Raw genomic sequence first — 16,930 nt, forward strand, 5'->3', positions numbered from 1 at the left:
TCCAAAATGCTAGAAATGATGACCTGTTAGAAAGTCAGAAAAGAGAGGACAGCTTTGATGGGCTTATCTGAAGTTGTCACAGAGATTGCAAAGAAAGCCTTCATCCTATTTTTCAGGATTGGTGGATAACTTACGAACAAGAAAGCTGTGACATGCTTCCATCTATGCATGTGTAAAAAGTAAATCACAGACATTATGGGGTCAGCTGACCATATCAAAGTGAACTAAATGCATAATTTTTATAAGTTTCTTACAACATTTTTATAAGAATGATAATAGCTTTGAGCAACCTCTAAAATATCTTCTGGCAATGAGTTTTATGATTATATAACAGCCTGACTTTCCTATTACGACATATATGTATTAAATCAGAACTAGGATCCATATCCTCCCACCATCAAGTAATAAACGATAATGTGATAGTGTGTGTCTTGGCCGTTCATTTAGAGTAGATTGTAATTATATTTCATCTCTGCTGACACTTTCCTTCCACAGGCCATGAAAGTGACAACACCTTCTAAGGCTCTGAAATCACCATGGGATTATGACTTTTTTATTTATAATGGTGTTGTAGACAAGACAGCCCCAGACTTCTTAGCGTTCAAGGAGCATTTCAGTTTGTCTTGGGGAAGTATTTTTTCTCTCTTGGAACACATCGAGAAGTTTCTCAGGGACTATGCGATACCAGAAGTCAAAATAAAAGGGAACAGTTTAGTAGCACTCCTTCCAGAGTTTGAGCTGAAGAATAAACTTACCAGATACGACCTTCTCTCAGTGTTAGAGAACCCAGCTAACATCCAAATGATGTTAAATCTTCCCGGGCAAAGATACAAGGGCCAAGATGGAAAGACAGAGGCTGCCATGAAGATCCAAGCCACATGGAAATGCTACAGAGCAAGAAGATTCTTCCTTGTTTATCGCCGGCAGAAGTGGGCGTCAGGTGTGATCGCCGTTGCGTGGCTCTTACATTGCCATAAGACCCGACTGAGGAAGCTCCTGAAGGAATCACGTGAAAGACACCTGGGGAATTTCCGTGTTCGAGCCAAGGTATACAAGGCTGCCAGCTGTTAAGGCAGACCTCTTTTTCTAAACATTTCTTGCTTGAACGATTGCAATAAGTTGTCTCTTTTTCTTCCCTCTCTCTCTCCAACTACACTCCCCCCACAGCCTCCCTCACCTACACTCCCTTTAATGTACAAAGCACAAACCCTACACTTGTCTCTACATCATATTTTAGCCCTAATCAGGAATCTGGCTTTTGTGCCTGCAAAATCTGTTGCAATTTTTCTATAGAAAAAAGTCCCTTCACTTTGACTATGGTCGTTCTGTCAGAAAATCAATGTTTTAACTGCATTACCTTTTCTCCCTATATATATACCTTCTGGCGCTTTAATTGGCTAAGAAAAAAAAAATCCTCTCTTGTCTACGTTGCTGTCACCACTTTGTCAGAAAGTATTTAAGTTTGCAGACAGCCTTTTAATTAGTGCTCACAATTTCATTTATGTTTGCTTTCTCTTTTTTTCATTCATATTCTGTTAATTAAGTGAGCTGCCTCTAATCTTCCCCTGCCAGTAGCATCATGTAGCCACCTAATTAAATTAATTGGGGAAGATGTTTTAAGTATGTAATTAAATCAATTAATATAATTTATGCCTGGCTTAACTGTACAGTGGAAAAACAGCTGAAGTTTGACTAGATGAATCCACTACAGCTTCCTGTCACTGATCAATGCTCTTCTTGATTTTTAGCATCTGGCAGCCAACTGGAATCGCATCAGGACCTCCAGGAGGACTATTATCCATATCCCATCATTAGGTATAACACTTTTGCCTGCAAATCTTTCAGCAACCTCTATTACCCACCACATTATGGCTCCTTGATTGAGTTCAAGGAAGGCCCCTTGTTTTATTCAAATTGGTCTCGGCAGGAAAACGTTCTCGACATGATGAGAGTAATAACACAGGGCCCTCGCTCGAGACGGCGTTTAATTTGGGGATTAAGCAAATAAAGTCATTATGTGGGGGCTGCTATTCAGTGGAGAGGTGATTTGCTGTAATTCGCTTTCATCTGTATGAAATGAACTAAAAAGTTGTATTTTTTTCCCCTGAAATAACAGATAATGTTTTCGATCTTCTTTAATGACAGAAGAGCACAGGCTTGTGAGTGTTGTTGCTGTTACACCAATAAGCCAGGATATTGCTTGTACACTGTTTTTAATCAAATGTGCAGTCAAAATGATAAGCTACATTCTCTGAAATTATTTAGTTCTAATTACGAGCAGATGGGATGCTTTATTTGCACCTAGGGCGCCTGAGCAAAAGGAAATGCTGTGTGAACAAGAATAATTAAGAAGTTGAATAGTGTTTTTTGCGCTTAAATAATCTGCAGTTTTCATGTTAATTAGCACTAATGTAATTATTTAATTACATTTATGAATTGGGGAACCTAAAAGCTGTTGTCTGCAACACAGTGGTAAAATAGGTATGCCAAAATGACATTGGGGATTTCAGAAATGTGCACTGGAAGTTCTTTTAAAACATGAGCTACTGTCAAAATGTTTGGGATTTGTTTGCATATTTGTTTTGTGTTGTTTTGCTTTTTATATACCTAGTGTGTTAAATTTCCTTGGTGAGGCCAAATTTCCCAAGCTGACTTAGTAGAGTTTTGACAAACAGTAAAACTCATTGAATCTTCATATTACATATTAAGGCCTTTTAAGTAGAGCAACTCATTAAGTGATCTATTGTAATAGAATTCTGCATTGCAATTTATTTGTGCATACATGCTTGGGTACTTACACATAGTACAGAAACTAACACATTTAACAGTAATATGAAGAGCAAAAAAAATTTTTTTAATAATTATGTAAATACATTCCCTACAAAGAGATAGACTCAAAATCATGCTAAAATCTATGAACACTTAGTCTTACACTGAAGAAATGTCATTTCTTATTTTAAGAATTCTCAATGGATTTTCCAAGTGCACTCTCCATGAGGCATGTATATTATGTCATACAAAGACAGATGAAAATTGAAATAAAGTTAAGACCAAGTGAAAAAAAGTTATGTAAATATAATTAAGATGATAGGTTAAATAAATAAAATATTAGTAGTAACAAAGTAATGCAAACTTTCTTAGATTTTAAAGTACTTACATCTAAGTACTTATAGAAAAGTTAAGAAAATACTTCAGTAGCATAGAGCCTTTTAGGTTTGGTCCTTTTTAAGGCTCACAGAAGAAATTAGTTCCTCCTTAGTATGTAAGTGAGGTAAGACAGATCTGAATTTCATTCTAACTTAGGCTTTTGTTTTGGTGGGACTATTCTGCACACAAAATTAGTTCACACACAGAAATTGCACTTGTAATTGATTGCAACCAGAGAGGCTAATTGCAGACCCAATTAACTGACTTGATTCCTTAGAATAAGGTGCAAAAGCCTTTTGCTTCTGCAACTAATTGTGGACCTGACCTGATATTATGTGGGAAATTTTGTTTTGCATTCTCTGTTTTATTCAGAACTAGAAATAGAAACAAGACCCCCACTTTGTAATGTTCACAAGCACAAAGGTATTACAGATCCAATTTCCACACACTTCTTCCCTCCTGTACCCCCACTTCTGACTCTAAATCCCCAAGTAGTCAGCCCTGCATGGAAGCCTGATAGAAACAGGCCTCCAAAGAGGTCAAATAATGAAAGTAATGGTTAGGGATATAAATTGGTTAATAAAATATAATTTAAAATGAAGCTGTCTTAAAATTCCAAAAGAGCTTGCTGAATATAAATTAAGTAGTAAAATAACCTGGACAGAAACTAGAATTAGAAAGCATTATTTTAAATCTGATAGTAAAACTAGTTTTCTTCTAGATTACTCATACTCAGTTAAAACAAATACATAATAAATCTGAAAGTCTTCCCTACTGCAGTAATTTTTGTTTGTTAACAACATAATAACCCATTTTAGGTAAGCAAGAAAAATTGCTAATCATGTATTTTCTAAGAGATAAGAACAAGCTCAGATATTTTTCTCAACTGAGTATTTAAAAAGCCCAATTTCACATTTTCACAAGAGGATAATACTTGGGCTTTGATCAAATTGTATTTGTTTCTAAAATTTAAGCTTTAGGTTATGAAATGACTTGTGGACATTAAATTGCATTTAACTAGCATTAAACTGTCATCTGGTACCTATTCCACAGGCATAATTCTCAAACCGTACCTTTAAAAAAAAAAATGATTATGGCACACTTTTTTCTTATGTACCACTTCCCCTGGGAATACTTGAAGAAGATTTCAGCTAGCCATAACATGGCTACTTTGTCACCTGCACTGGAGACTTACCTACACAATTCATGAAAATAGAAGTGGATGAAAGTGAAGCAATTTTTTTCTCTAAATACATGGCCCCCCCAAATCTATTCAATATAGTAATTTTGTTCCCAGAGTTGAGAGGGATTCACTAATCGAAATCAGTTGGTAGGAATGTAAGACTCAGGTACGCATTTAATACAAGTTGCAGCCTTGTCCTCTCTTTCTATTTCCATAGGAAATTTGTGATCAAATCTGGTGTGGAATTGGCCCCAGAAATAATGACACCGTGCACTAGCCAATTGGGGCTGCACTAAGTTATTCGAACCCTAAAAATGAAAGCTTAGTAGCTGATAACTACATAATATATTACAGTTGTAGGCATTTGTTTATTTGTTTATGCAGTGTTGCACACACAGGAGTAACTGCATTCTCCAAACCCACAATCACAGGAAACATGGCCTTTCAGCAATGTTTCTGACCACAAAATATTTATCATGTATTTAAAAACCTATGGCTTGATGATATGAACATGAAGACAATTATACGTTGCAGAGTAACCACCTCTTTGAAAGGAGGAATTACGAAACATGATTGGCTGTTACATATTTTGAGAAGTATTCTCAGATATAACAAAAAGTTTTAGCTATTTTTAACCAACAGAGGTAGGATGTTATTGATTAATTGTCCAAAGAAACAGATTGGCCTTGTAATTTTATAAGATGATAAAAAGAAAGTCATCCTTTCCAGGTTATATAGGCTGATCTCTTAATTGTATATTGCATATTTTTATCATTTTTATTAATGAAATATAATTATAACCAAAAAAAAATCTACCTTGGCTCATAGCAGGAATAGAATAGTAGGGTCTATTTTAAGCAAAATCTATCAGTCAAATTAAGAGAGAACTGCAACAAAGAATCCCAATTCCCCTAGAAAAATCAGAGGTCTAAATAAAACCTACAAACTAATTCTGCTTACAGTTTCTTTGCCCAAGTTACTTCCTCCACTTTTAATTTAACCCCTGTGCTTCTCTATTACAATGCATCATTTGCTACTACACTTAAACTCAGTGGCATTTTAAAATATATTGACATTAAATGAGATGTGCCGAGTATGGGGCTCTGGTGCCGTGAGCAGGTATATGGGGCTGCTGCCAGACAATTAAACTTCCAGTGATGACTTTCCTCTCTCACTTCTCTTCCTCCTTTAAAATACAAATAGAGAATGTATTGAGGTGGGATTTCCTCTTTTCTCTATGTGATCTTTTATTTCATTGCCAATTGATTTAATAGCAAAAAGGAATGTATATAGTTCAGCCTCTTTTTTTTTTTCCAACTGTGCATTATTTCAGCAAATTATCCTTGGGGTTAACACAGTTCGTGGTCTCCAAGATACTCCATTCCATAAAATTGTGGATCCTGTTATTACAAGGTTCATGAAAATGTTTTTCTGTTGCTCTGTATTGTCACAAAAGCCTAAAAGATAGAAAAACTAACTTTTATGCACCACTGCCATACCCCAAATGCTCATGAGACAATTCCTTCGTCGCCCCACTCCCTTTCACCAGAGGGTAAGAAATGTGCTCGCCTCCATTTGTCAACAGGGGCAGGGTGGAGGACCAGAGCCCAGGGGGTTATATCTGGAATCACATCTTTACTGTGCCTCCAAGAACACTGACCCCTTTCTACTTTCCCATTTTGAGTGGACAACTCAAAGACGCCATAGATTCTGTTGCTTCCACCTCAGGGCTGGGAAATCAGGACTTTCAGTCAAATCTTTGCAGTCTTCAACATGTATTTTGGCAAGTAGGATGGAATCCTCAGTTTAGTTATGATATTGCCACATTAGATCTTTGAAACAGATGTATTGCCAAGATCTCCCAGACAGCAGTTCCAGAAAATCCAGATCTTTGGGGATCAGGAACAAAGTACATTTAAAACTTTCAAATTTCTTTATAGCCCAAATTAAAATGAAAACATATTTCTATTCATCCATGTTGCATTCATCCAAGTAATCCAAATCAACACTCATTCACTGGTTAGATCAGGGTTGGCCCCAAGACCCTGTAATATTAAATTACCCAGTTGAGCTTGAGCTATCTGATATTGTACCATGAAATATGGAAACAGCACTGAACTGGGTGTCAAATGACACCAGCTCCTGGGCTTTTGATGAAATGATTAATATTAGGATATGATCCAAAAAAGTATTGCTTATACTAAGATAAAATATAATCTTTTTCATCTCCTTCATTCTCATAAAAAATATTAAAATTTGTGTTCAGTGGTCCTCAAATTTACACTTGTAACAACAATTGAAGACCCTAAAGAGCACTGGTTTACATGGGTTGTATCTGTCTATATTTACCACATTAGAAACTAAAACTGAGAAACTTTAAAAATATTGAATTTATTTTAAAATAACAATAGTAAGCACATTACCAATGTTCATCTAAAAATCATATTTTTATTTTTAAAAAACCGTTTCTTTTCCAAAACAAAAAAAATTGGTGAGAAGATTGGCACTGGTTGACAAGTTTGCAAATCTCTTAATAGAAGTTAGTTGGATTCTCCTATCTATTTCTGCATCCAATCTGTTGCAATATGTTGTTTTGGTTGAAACATATGAAGAAAACCTGGCCTCATACAGATAAGTATTTGGAAAAGGGAGTTATACTTTATCTATTTTACAGCCTTTTCAGATAACTGTGTATATTCTTCTTCGATTTTATACCAAAACTCAACAAGGATAATTTTTAGAAGTTAGTTGCAATATGGAATCTGAAATCAATAAACTTTTTGTATTTTGTGGGAAGATAACATTAAAAAGGGGAAATGTCATCTTAGTATTATTCTGAAGAGTTTTGACCTTCCAGGCCCCCAGTCCTCCGGAGGGTCCCCCAACCACTCTTTTGAGAATCACTAGCTTTAGTTGCATGCAATGCTGTGCCAGTTGCAGACAAAACGTTTGAACAAGAGAAAGTCTTCACTCTTCTGAAGGAAAGGCTTTCAGAATGACACAGAATCCATTTGGACAGTTTGGTTTAAGAATGTTTTCAAAACTCAACAAAGATTTAAGTCCTGTGTTTTCTATGTCCTAATCACAAATTTCTCTAATTTTTCTCAGAAGCCCCCAAAAAACAACTCTCAGTTTTATTTTCATCAAATTGGCACTGGATGGACTATATAAATAACCCAGATAGGCCTCTCTCTTGCTGTATCTTATTTCCTATCTCAGTATCTTGTGCTTTCACACTTGCACAAGTAATTAAAACCATAATGTCTAGATCACATTTCTCTAGATGACTGCAGTATGCTGATGTGCAATCGTTTGTGATGTTCACATGTTCCCTAAATTTTTACTATTAGAGTCCAAAGGTTAGCTAATGGTTAACTTTTTATGAATTGGAGCAATTCAAGATTATTTCTAAAATAATGTCACTCTTTCTCAGCTTGCATCCAGTATGCTTTCTCGAGTGGAAGAGAAAGGGATGGAGTTACAGCTACTGCTATTGTAACCCTGCGTATGCGCCTAGGAGTGTGTGATGCATTTGAACATTACCCATCACACGTTTCCAAATGGGGAAAAGGTTAAGAACCACTGCTCCAGTCCATCAGACTGAGGCATGGATGACTACCATCTCAGGCCAGGGTGATTGGCCAGGGTGTTCGGATGAATGACAACTATGTGGTAACTGGAAATCTGTTATTAATCCCTTCTCTGCCTTAGGTACCATTGTAAGGAACAGGACTTGGAGACAAAATAAACTAGGAGTCAACCACAGAGTAATAAGCAGGGTTCAAGAACACTTGATTTTACTGCAGCGGCAGGGGCCTGTCACAGAAGCACCCAGAGTCCCAAGGAGGCATGGTCACTGAGCATGGCCTTGCTCATGTTCTTAGGTTTCTGCAGTTGCTGTGAAGGAAAAGCCAATCCTAGCAGGACTAGTTTACTGGGTTGCAAAGAGGCAATTAGCATCATCTGATAAGAGTTTGTGTGGGAGTGGGGATAGGGATGGGAAAGGAGAAGAAGACAGAAATGAGGATGGAGAAATGGTAGCCAGTAACCATTAATGAGCATCCTTGGTTCAATAGAAGACCAAAAGTATGGTAGTTGGATAACTTCAGAGAGACAGCACCCAGGTACCCTTCTTCAGTGTGAAGCAGAGGCAATAATATTTTTTAAATTTATTTATTTATTTTTGGCTGCATTGGGTCTCCGTTGCTGCGCACAGGCTTTCTCTAGTTGTGGTGAGCAGGGGCTACTCTTTGTTGCGGTATGCAGGCTTCTCATTGTGGTGGCTTCTCTTGCTGCGGAGCACGGGCTCTAGGCGCACAGGCTTCAGTATTGTGACGTGGGCTCAGTAGTTGCAGCTTGCGGGCTCTACAGCGCAGGCTCAGTAGCTGTGGTGCACAGGCTTAGCTGCTCCGTGGCATGTGGGATCTTCCCTGACCAGGGCTGGAACCCGCGTCCCCTGCATTGGCAGGCATATTCTTAACCACTGTGCCACCATGGAAGTCCCAGGCAATAATATTTTGAGGAAAGATGGAACACTCTCTCAAACTATGAATACTTTGCAGGTGATGAAGGTGGCATAAGGAAAGAAGCTGCATTCCTCTCTATAGTGATAAGAGAAAGTGCCCCTTTATGCCAGTACTGTTTTATCCTATGCTGATGAGGACCTAGAAAAAGCTACAAATCCCACTTACCATTCTTTGAATTCCCCAGAAGTTCTCCAGATCAGAGAACCCAATTTCCTGAGTGTTGAAAGGAGAGGAGGGAACGATGAAAACACAAGAGAGAAGGGGCTAAGAATTTAAAAGACAGATTCTTTGAGTAGGCTCTTCAGGCACATTTCATTGACTCATTTGACTGGCGATATCACAGCATTCCTGCTCCAGTGGAGCTTATAGTCTGGCTACAGGAGCCAGAGTGATGCAGTGGGGAGGAGAAATGCACAACAAACAAGTAAACAAGCGAGCAAAGAAACCTGTAATGGCAAAATGAGAAAAGTGTGGTGAAGAGAGGGTGCCAGAGAATGACAGTGAGGGGTGACTGAGAACCTTCTTAGAAAAGGGTGGTCAGGCACCCCTGATGGTGATTAGGGCCAATCAGCTCCATAAGCTAGAAGAACAGTACTTTGATAGCTCAAATCATTTGTGCATGTAATAATAATAATTTCTCTACATTTCAGTGAGGTTCCTTTTGAGAATTTAAGTTACGCTCAGGGCTTCCCTGGTGGCGCAGTGGTTGAGAGTCCGCCTGCCGATGCAGGGGACGCGGGTTCGTGCCCCGGTCTGGGAGGATCCCACGTGCTGCGGAGCGGCTGGGCCCGTGAGCCATGGCCGCTGGGCCTGCGAGTCCGGAGCCTGTGCTCCGCAACGGGTGAGGCCACAAGAGTGAGAGGCCCACGTACCGCAAAAAAACAACAACAACAACATAAAGTCACGCTCAGCTGAGGTTAGGAAAGAAATAGTAAAACAACAATATTTATTGAGTGCTTATTCTGAACTCTGATTATGGATCTCAGTCCCCCATCCCCCATCTTTCAATTACAGGTGAAAGAGGAGTAGAATGTCTTGGGGTGGTACTTATCGGGAGTAAGGGAAGGTAGACAGTCATAATAGTTTTCTATTGCCCTCTGACCAGATACCACAAGCTTAGTGGCTTAAAACAATACACATTTGTTACCTTACAGCAATAATTTTGTAGTTCAGAAGTACGAAAGGGGCTAAAATCAAGGTGTGGGCAGGGCTGCATTCCTTCCTGGAGGCTCTATGGGAGAATCTGTTTTCTCACTCTTTCCAGCTTCTAGAAGCCACCCACAAAGGAATGAACAGGGAAAGCCCGGGGACCCCTTCCTCCATCTTTAAAGGCAACAACGTGGCATTTCTGTGCCTGTCTTCTGTAGTCCCTTCTGTAGTCTGCCTCCCTCCCCCACTTTTATGATGACACTGCGTCCAGCCCAATAATCCATGAGAACCTCCTTATTTTAAGGTCAGCTGATTAGCAACCTTAATTCCATCTGCAACTTTATTTCCCCTTTGTCATGTAACTTAGCATATTCACAGTTTCTGGGGATTAGAAGGTGGACATCTTTGGATGTCCTTATTTTAAGGTCAGCTGATTAGCAACCTTAATTCCATCTGCAACTTTATTTCCCCCTTTGTCATGTAACTTAGCATATTCACAGTTTCTGGGGATTAGAACGTGGACATCTTTGGATGGCCACTATTCTGTCTGACACAACAATTGGAAATGAAACTGGGAAAAGGAATCAACTATACTCCAATAAAAATTAATTTAAAACAATAAAAGTGGGAAAAGAGGCAAAGGCCCTCTGTCCCTCCTGGAGTTCTCTGCTCACTCTTGGAGAGTTGTCTTCTCTCTTGCTTGACGTAACCATATTTGTCACAAGAGCTAAAGATGTAGTAGTTGAACTACATAATAATTTGTAGGTTTATGTTATCTTGGACAAGAAACAAGGCACTTGTCCTGAATTTCCCTATCTATAACGGGACAAGGTTGAAGTAGATGGTTTCTCAAAACTCCTCTGGTGTTTCTAGTCTCACCTTTGATAGATCCATGTCTTTGTAGATTATATTCCAAATTCTATTCCAAAGTGTATTATATTCCACTGGGCATGTCTGCTGAACTCGCCAAGGCCACAACATCCTTCTTGACAGTTTCCTGGTTAAGTCACTGTTGTATTTAATATATGCTGCCAGCATCGATGAGGTCTTTCACCCAGGAATCAACACATGTATTTTGTGGATGTACAAAACATAAGAATAAAACTGACTTTTAAAAAAATTGACTCCTAACTTCTGCTCTGCTGATAGCAATGTGCCTTGCATTGTATCTTGCTCATGTGGAATGATCTGTTGCTTGTGACAGAATTTGCTGTTGCTGTTACAAGCTTTGGAAGTGCACATAGCTTGTGACATTAAAATATCTTCTGTTTACACAGCACTTTACGGTTTACAAAAAGTTTTTCTATTTTTTGCTTCATATGATCCTCTATAACAATGTCCTGAGATTAACGTACAGTTCTTTAAAATGGGTGTACTTGTAGGGTTAACTGAGTAACCAGTTTTATCATAATCCTGCATAATCATAATTGGGTCTTCGTTGCTGCGCGCGGGCTTTCTCCAGTTGCAGTGAGTGGGGGCTCCTCTTCATTGCGGTGCGCGGGCTTCTCATTGCGGTGGCTTCTCTTGTTGCGGAACATGGGCTCTAGGCTCGCAGGCTTCAGTAGCCGTGGCACGCGGGTGTAGTAGTTGTGGCTCATGGGCTCTAGAGCGCAGGCTCAGTAGTTGTGGCGCACGGGCTTAGTTGCTCCGCAGCATGTGGGATCTTCCCAGACCAGGGCTTAAACCCGTGTACACTGCATTGGCAGGTGGATTTATATGCATCCGTGACCAGGGTAATAGAGGTACTAAGTAATTTGTTGGAAAACTGACCTCAAGTAATTGAGTGAAACACGGACTTACTCACATGCTGCATATGTGGCAACAGAGTGATCACACATCCTTTATATTTTAAATTGGACATCATTTTAATGAGCCATCTCACACTGCCTTTTATCTTTACTTCTGAAAGGAAATGCGTTCATAGAATACGTTCATAGAATGATTAATGCACTTTTCTTAATCATACTTTATTCTCTAGGCATTTTCCTGCCTTCTTATAGTCTTGATATATAAGTTATTCACAATACATCTTCCTAAACACTTATCTGAGTATAGATAGAATTATACATAGGCAAAATCCCAAGAGTTACAATATTGCAACCACACATCAAGATGGCATTGTTTGTAGCTATCTACATTAACTTTCACATGTGGATGAGTTCCCAAAATTATTTTAGAAATTAATAATTTTTCAAAAATAATTCGAACAGCCCACGTATCCTTCTGCCTTTTTAGTTCTTAAGTTCATCTGCAGAAAGCAAGAGGGAGACTTTTAGATGAATTGTAAACTCATTTAATTTCCAGACATTGTCTAGTGTTTAAACACTAACATCAAAGCAAAGAGCCAATTACCAGAGTTCATTTGATCTGAAGCCCTGTTGCCTGAATTGCTATAGTTTTCCTTATGCTGAAAAGGAAATCTGTGTCACATCTCGAAGATGTAGTATTTTAAATCACTTTATCTATAGCAGTTTAACTTGAAACGTGTTTGGGCTCACCAACCACAAGGAGGCATTGAAGCATCTATTCAAAATGTGAAAAGCAATTTTATTTTTTTTTAAGTTACACCTACAGTTGCTGAATTTCATATAAGCAATTATACTGCTTGTGAGTATGCATGCCTTTTAAGTTCATGTTTTGGTCCATGTTCATTTTTTATTTTAACCCCTGCAATAGCAGAAAGTGTTGCCGCTGCTGTTGCCATTGTGGAAGATTTGGGGACGGTAGTAAATCCATGTGTGTTTTCCTTCTGCTCTTCCAATGTACATGAAGGAAAAAGGTGGGGCTTTCATTAGTACTGACAAAGTAACTGCATTAACCTTTATTGTCCTTTAACGTTAAAAGATCTTTTGACTGTGTGAACAGAAGCATATTTCTTTAGTATTTAGAATTACTTAAATACATATTCACAACAGCAAGAGTTTTATCTGAAATCTGTGTGTCAGTTGAGAGTGATACCAGGACACATCTTCAAAATGCCACATAAGAAGCATAGGACAACCCTCAGAATGGGAGAAAATATTCGCAAATGAAGCAACTGACAAAGGATTAATCTCCAAAATATACAAGCAGATCATGTAGCTCAATATCAAAAAAACAAACAACCCAATCCAAAAATGGGCAGAAGACCCAAATAGACGTATCTCCAAAGAAGATATATAGATTGCCAGCAAACACATTAAAGGATACGCAACATCACTAATCATTAGAGAAATGCGAATCAAAACTACAGTGAGGTATCACCTCACACCATCAGAATGGCCATCATCAAAAAATCTACAGGACTTCTCGGGTGGCACGGTGGTTAAGAATCCGCCTGCCAATGCTGGGGACACAGATTTGAGCCCTGGTCCAGGAAGACCCCACATGCCACGGAGCAACTAAGCCCGTGCGCCACAACTACTGAGCCCGAGCGCCACAACTACTGAAGCCCACGTGCCTAGAGCCCGTGCGCCACAACAAGAGAAGCCACTGCAATGAGAAGCCCACGCACTGCAACAAAGAGCAGCCCCCGCTCGCCGCAACTAGAGAGAGCCCATGTGCAGCAACGAAGACCCAACGCAGCCAAAAAAATAAAATAAATAAAAATAAAAATCTACAAACAATAAATGCTGGAGAGGGTGTGGAGGAAAGGGAACCCTCCTGCACATTCTTGGTGGGAATGTAAATTGATACAGCCACTATGGAGAACAGTATGGAGGTTCCTTAAAAAACTAAAATTAGAACTCCCATACGACCCAGCAATCCCACCACTGGGCATATACCCTGAGAAAACCATGATTCAAAAGGAGTCATGTACCACAGTGTTCATTGCAGCACTATTTACAATAGCCAGGACATGGAAGCAACCTAAGTGTCCATCGACAGATGAATGGATAAAGAAGATGTGGCGCATATATACAATGGAATATTACTCAGCCATAAAAAGAAATGAAATTGAGTTATTTGTAGTGAGGTGGATGAACCCAGAGTCTGTCATACAGAGTGAAGTAAGTCAGAATGGGAAAAACAAATACTGTATGCTAACACATATATACGGAATCTAAAAAAAAAAGATTCTGAAGAACCTAGGGGCAGGACAGGAATAAAGACGCAGACGTAGAGAATGGACTTGAGGACATGGGGAGGGGGAAGGGTAAGCTGGGACGAAGTGAGAGAGTGGCATGGACATATATACACTACCAAGTGCAAAATAGATAGCTAGTGGGAAGCAGCTGCATAGCACAGGGAGACCAGCTCTGCTTTGTGACCACCTAGAGGGGTGGGATAGGGAGGGTAGGAGGGAGATGCAAAAGTGAGGGGATATGGGGATACATGTATACGTATAGCTGATTCACTTTGTTATACAGCAGCAACTAACATCACAATGTAAAGAAATTATACTCCAATAAAGATGTTAAAAAAATAAAAATAAAAGGTAAAAAAACAAAAAGCCAATATAGTTTTTAAACCTGAGCATAACTTTCTTACGTGCTCTTTTGAACATTCATGTTAAAATTTCTGAAACTTTTCCCGTGTTTCTATAATCCTGATTCCCAGAAGCTTTGCTGATATTGAAAAATATGAACCTCTCTGTTGCAGAATATGCTGCTCAGCACATATTACAGAATTAATGCTTAATCCCCTGAGAAGCAAGGACCTCATTCTTAGGAGTTGGATTGTTTCTGCGAGATGCTTCAGAGACAATTCTTTCCTGGAAATGTGGACCATGACACTGTGAAATCCTAGTGTGCCATTTTGCCACGTTGACTTCCTCTTTCTGGGTTTTGACATCTGGTTTGCCTTTTAGGATATTCCCAGCCTGTACGACAAAATATTGACGACTTCAACACGCAGCAGAACATGCAGCTGGGGAGGCTGTGTGACATCTTAGGTACAGTAAATACTTTTACACAAATGGCTCCTTGGAATGTTTATCAGTGGATGTTGATTAAATGTTCATTTTTTGCTTTTTTTTCTGTACACAGAAAAGGCTTGGACTTCTAATCTTCTTGCAGAGCAATTGAATGTTTTGTTTCAAAGAACAGATTTATAGTGAAGTCAGTTGAATAAACAAATGACATTTTAACCAATTTACTTGGGTAGTTTTCTAATTCTTTTTGCTGTAGGTTTGCATAAGGATTTATCTCCTATAGCCCCAACTCTTCTTCATTTACTGAATCTGGCAGTAAATGAAGTCAACATTATATATTTGTGTCAATATTGTCTATTATATTCCCTGAGGAATGAGTGGAAGGTATCAGAAATGAAAAGCATTGTGTTTGCATTATAAGAATAAGAGGGAAATGAAGATAGATTTTAAAAGAAGGTTTTATTTAAATATATATAATCTAGTTATGAGAAAATAGGAAGTGCCTAGTGGAAGGAATTATTAGAAATACAGACCTTGAGTGATAGACACATCTTTGTAAAAGTCAAGTTCTAATACTGGTTTGGTCAGTTCTAAATCAGACACCAACCAGGGGCCAGGCCAGGAAGGAAGGATACAAGAACTCTAGGCTTTGGTTGACACTGTTTGAGGTGAGGTTTAAAGAATAAATGTTTCAAAGCCTAAGTAATAATATTGAATCAGTGTGGGAAGTCCTGGCCAGAAATTCAGGGTTAAACGAAAACTAGAATTTTTTAGTTACCAAATAAGAACTTCTTTGTTTTGTTAAAATATAATTGCTTTGGCCCTTATTTAAGCAAAACAAGGAAGAATTTTAAATTATCAATGACCAATTTAGCTGGCTCCCTGGAATGACATACTTTACGTGATTCATATATATTTCATCATCATTATTATTTTATAAATATCATTTGGTTAACAAAAATACATCAGTACTAGAAATTTACATTGTCCTAAAATAATAATAGGGTAATTGCTTTAATCTATTATCTAGGCACTAATGTTGTTTTTCGACCCTACCAAAAAAAAAATTTAATGACTTAAGATTGATTTGTTACTGCTGAGCTATTTCAACTAAAAACCTGACTGGGTGGAAACCAATGAAGTGCAGCAGAGGGCAGACTTTGCTCTAATTTATTTGATTAATTTTTTTCTTTAGCTTTTTATATACTTTTCTATATATAGTCCAAACCATCACCAAAGAATTTCCTTACAAAGGATTCTTATTAATAATGAGAAGACTTAAGAGTATTAGGCTTCTATTTTAAATAATTCAATAATTCAGTCTATGTCTATCTGCAATGGAAAATTTTGCTAAGATGAACATTTCTGAGAGATAATGAACCAAATGCCTTTTCTTGGTACACTATCTTCATGATAACAATGCAATCCTAAAACCTCTTCAAGAGAAGTAATAAAAGTGTAGAAGTAAGTGAGAAAATAGAAAAAGTACTTGCTTGTGAAGTAAAAATATGAAGAAACTAGGAAAATTAGTGATAATTTTATGGAAGAATAAATGATTATCTTTCTTTAAATTCCATTAATTCCTAGTAAAGGGTGTTGATTTTTCTGCTTATTCAGGGGAAACAAAGGTAATCTGATCACATTAAGACTTGTTGTTTGGATATTGGCTGTGAAGTCAGGGTATCAGGTGGAGACACCTCAACAGCTTGTATCTTCAATTCCTAGATGAGTTAAGCAAGAGGGTGACTGATATTGACTACTGACTAACAGTCAAAACAATCTTCATCTTCTTCTTAATTCCTTTCCAAAATCACCTGTCAATTAATTTTGAACATTTGTTGATTCACAATCAAACCACCCTAATACTGGATATTACTGTTAGTGATTATAGTATTCCTTTGCCAGAAATGAACGGCAAAGGTAAAATTAGCAACACGATTTGTTATCATTTATAACACAGAAATTTCTTCCCAAGAAAAATTTAGTTTTCTTCTGCTATGGAGACTTAAGTTATTTTGTTGTTTGCTTTTTGTGTCCTTTTTTTTTTTTTTTTTTTTTTTTTTTTGCAGTACA

General features: G+C 38.1%; 1 protein-coding gene and 1 long non-coding RNA gene across 3 annotated transcripts in view; one reads left to right on the forward strand and one right to left on the reverse strand.

The window, feature by feature from the left end:
- IQCH (IQ motif containing H) overlaps positions 1-16,930 on the forward strand; it is a 211,878-nt gene that overhangs the window by 103,380 nt on the left and 91,568 nt on the right. The window contains exons 9-11 of one of the 2 annotated variants that reach the window (XM_024128842.3): positions 496-1,047; positions 1,749-1,815; positions 14,795-14,878. In XM_024128842.3, the coding sequence (XP_023984610.1) occupies positions 496-1,047; positions 1,749-1,815; positions 14,795-14,878 (703 nt within the window). Of the gene's footprint in view, positions 1-495; positions 1,048-1,748; positions 1,816-14,794; positions 14,879-16,930 lie in introns of those variants that run through there. The other variant, XM_028494945.2, reaches the window with a different exon arrangement.
- Positions 1-16,930, reverse strand: part of LOC114487042 (uncharacterized) — a 173,424-nt gene that overhangs the window by 40,622 nt on the left and 115,872 nt on the right. The gene's annotated exons all lie outside the window — the stretch shown is intronic.

This window comes from Physeter macrocephalus, chromosome 11 (genome assembly GCF_002837175.3).
Source record: "Physeter macrocephalus isolate SW-GA chromosome 11, ASM283717v5, whole genome shotgun sequence".
NCBI lineage: Eukaryota > Metazoa > Chordata > Mammalia > Artiodactyla > Physeteridae > Physeter > Physeter macrocephalus.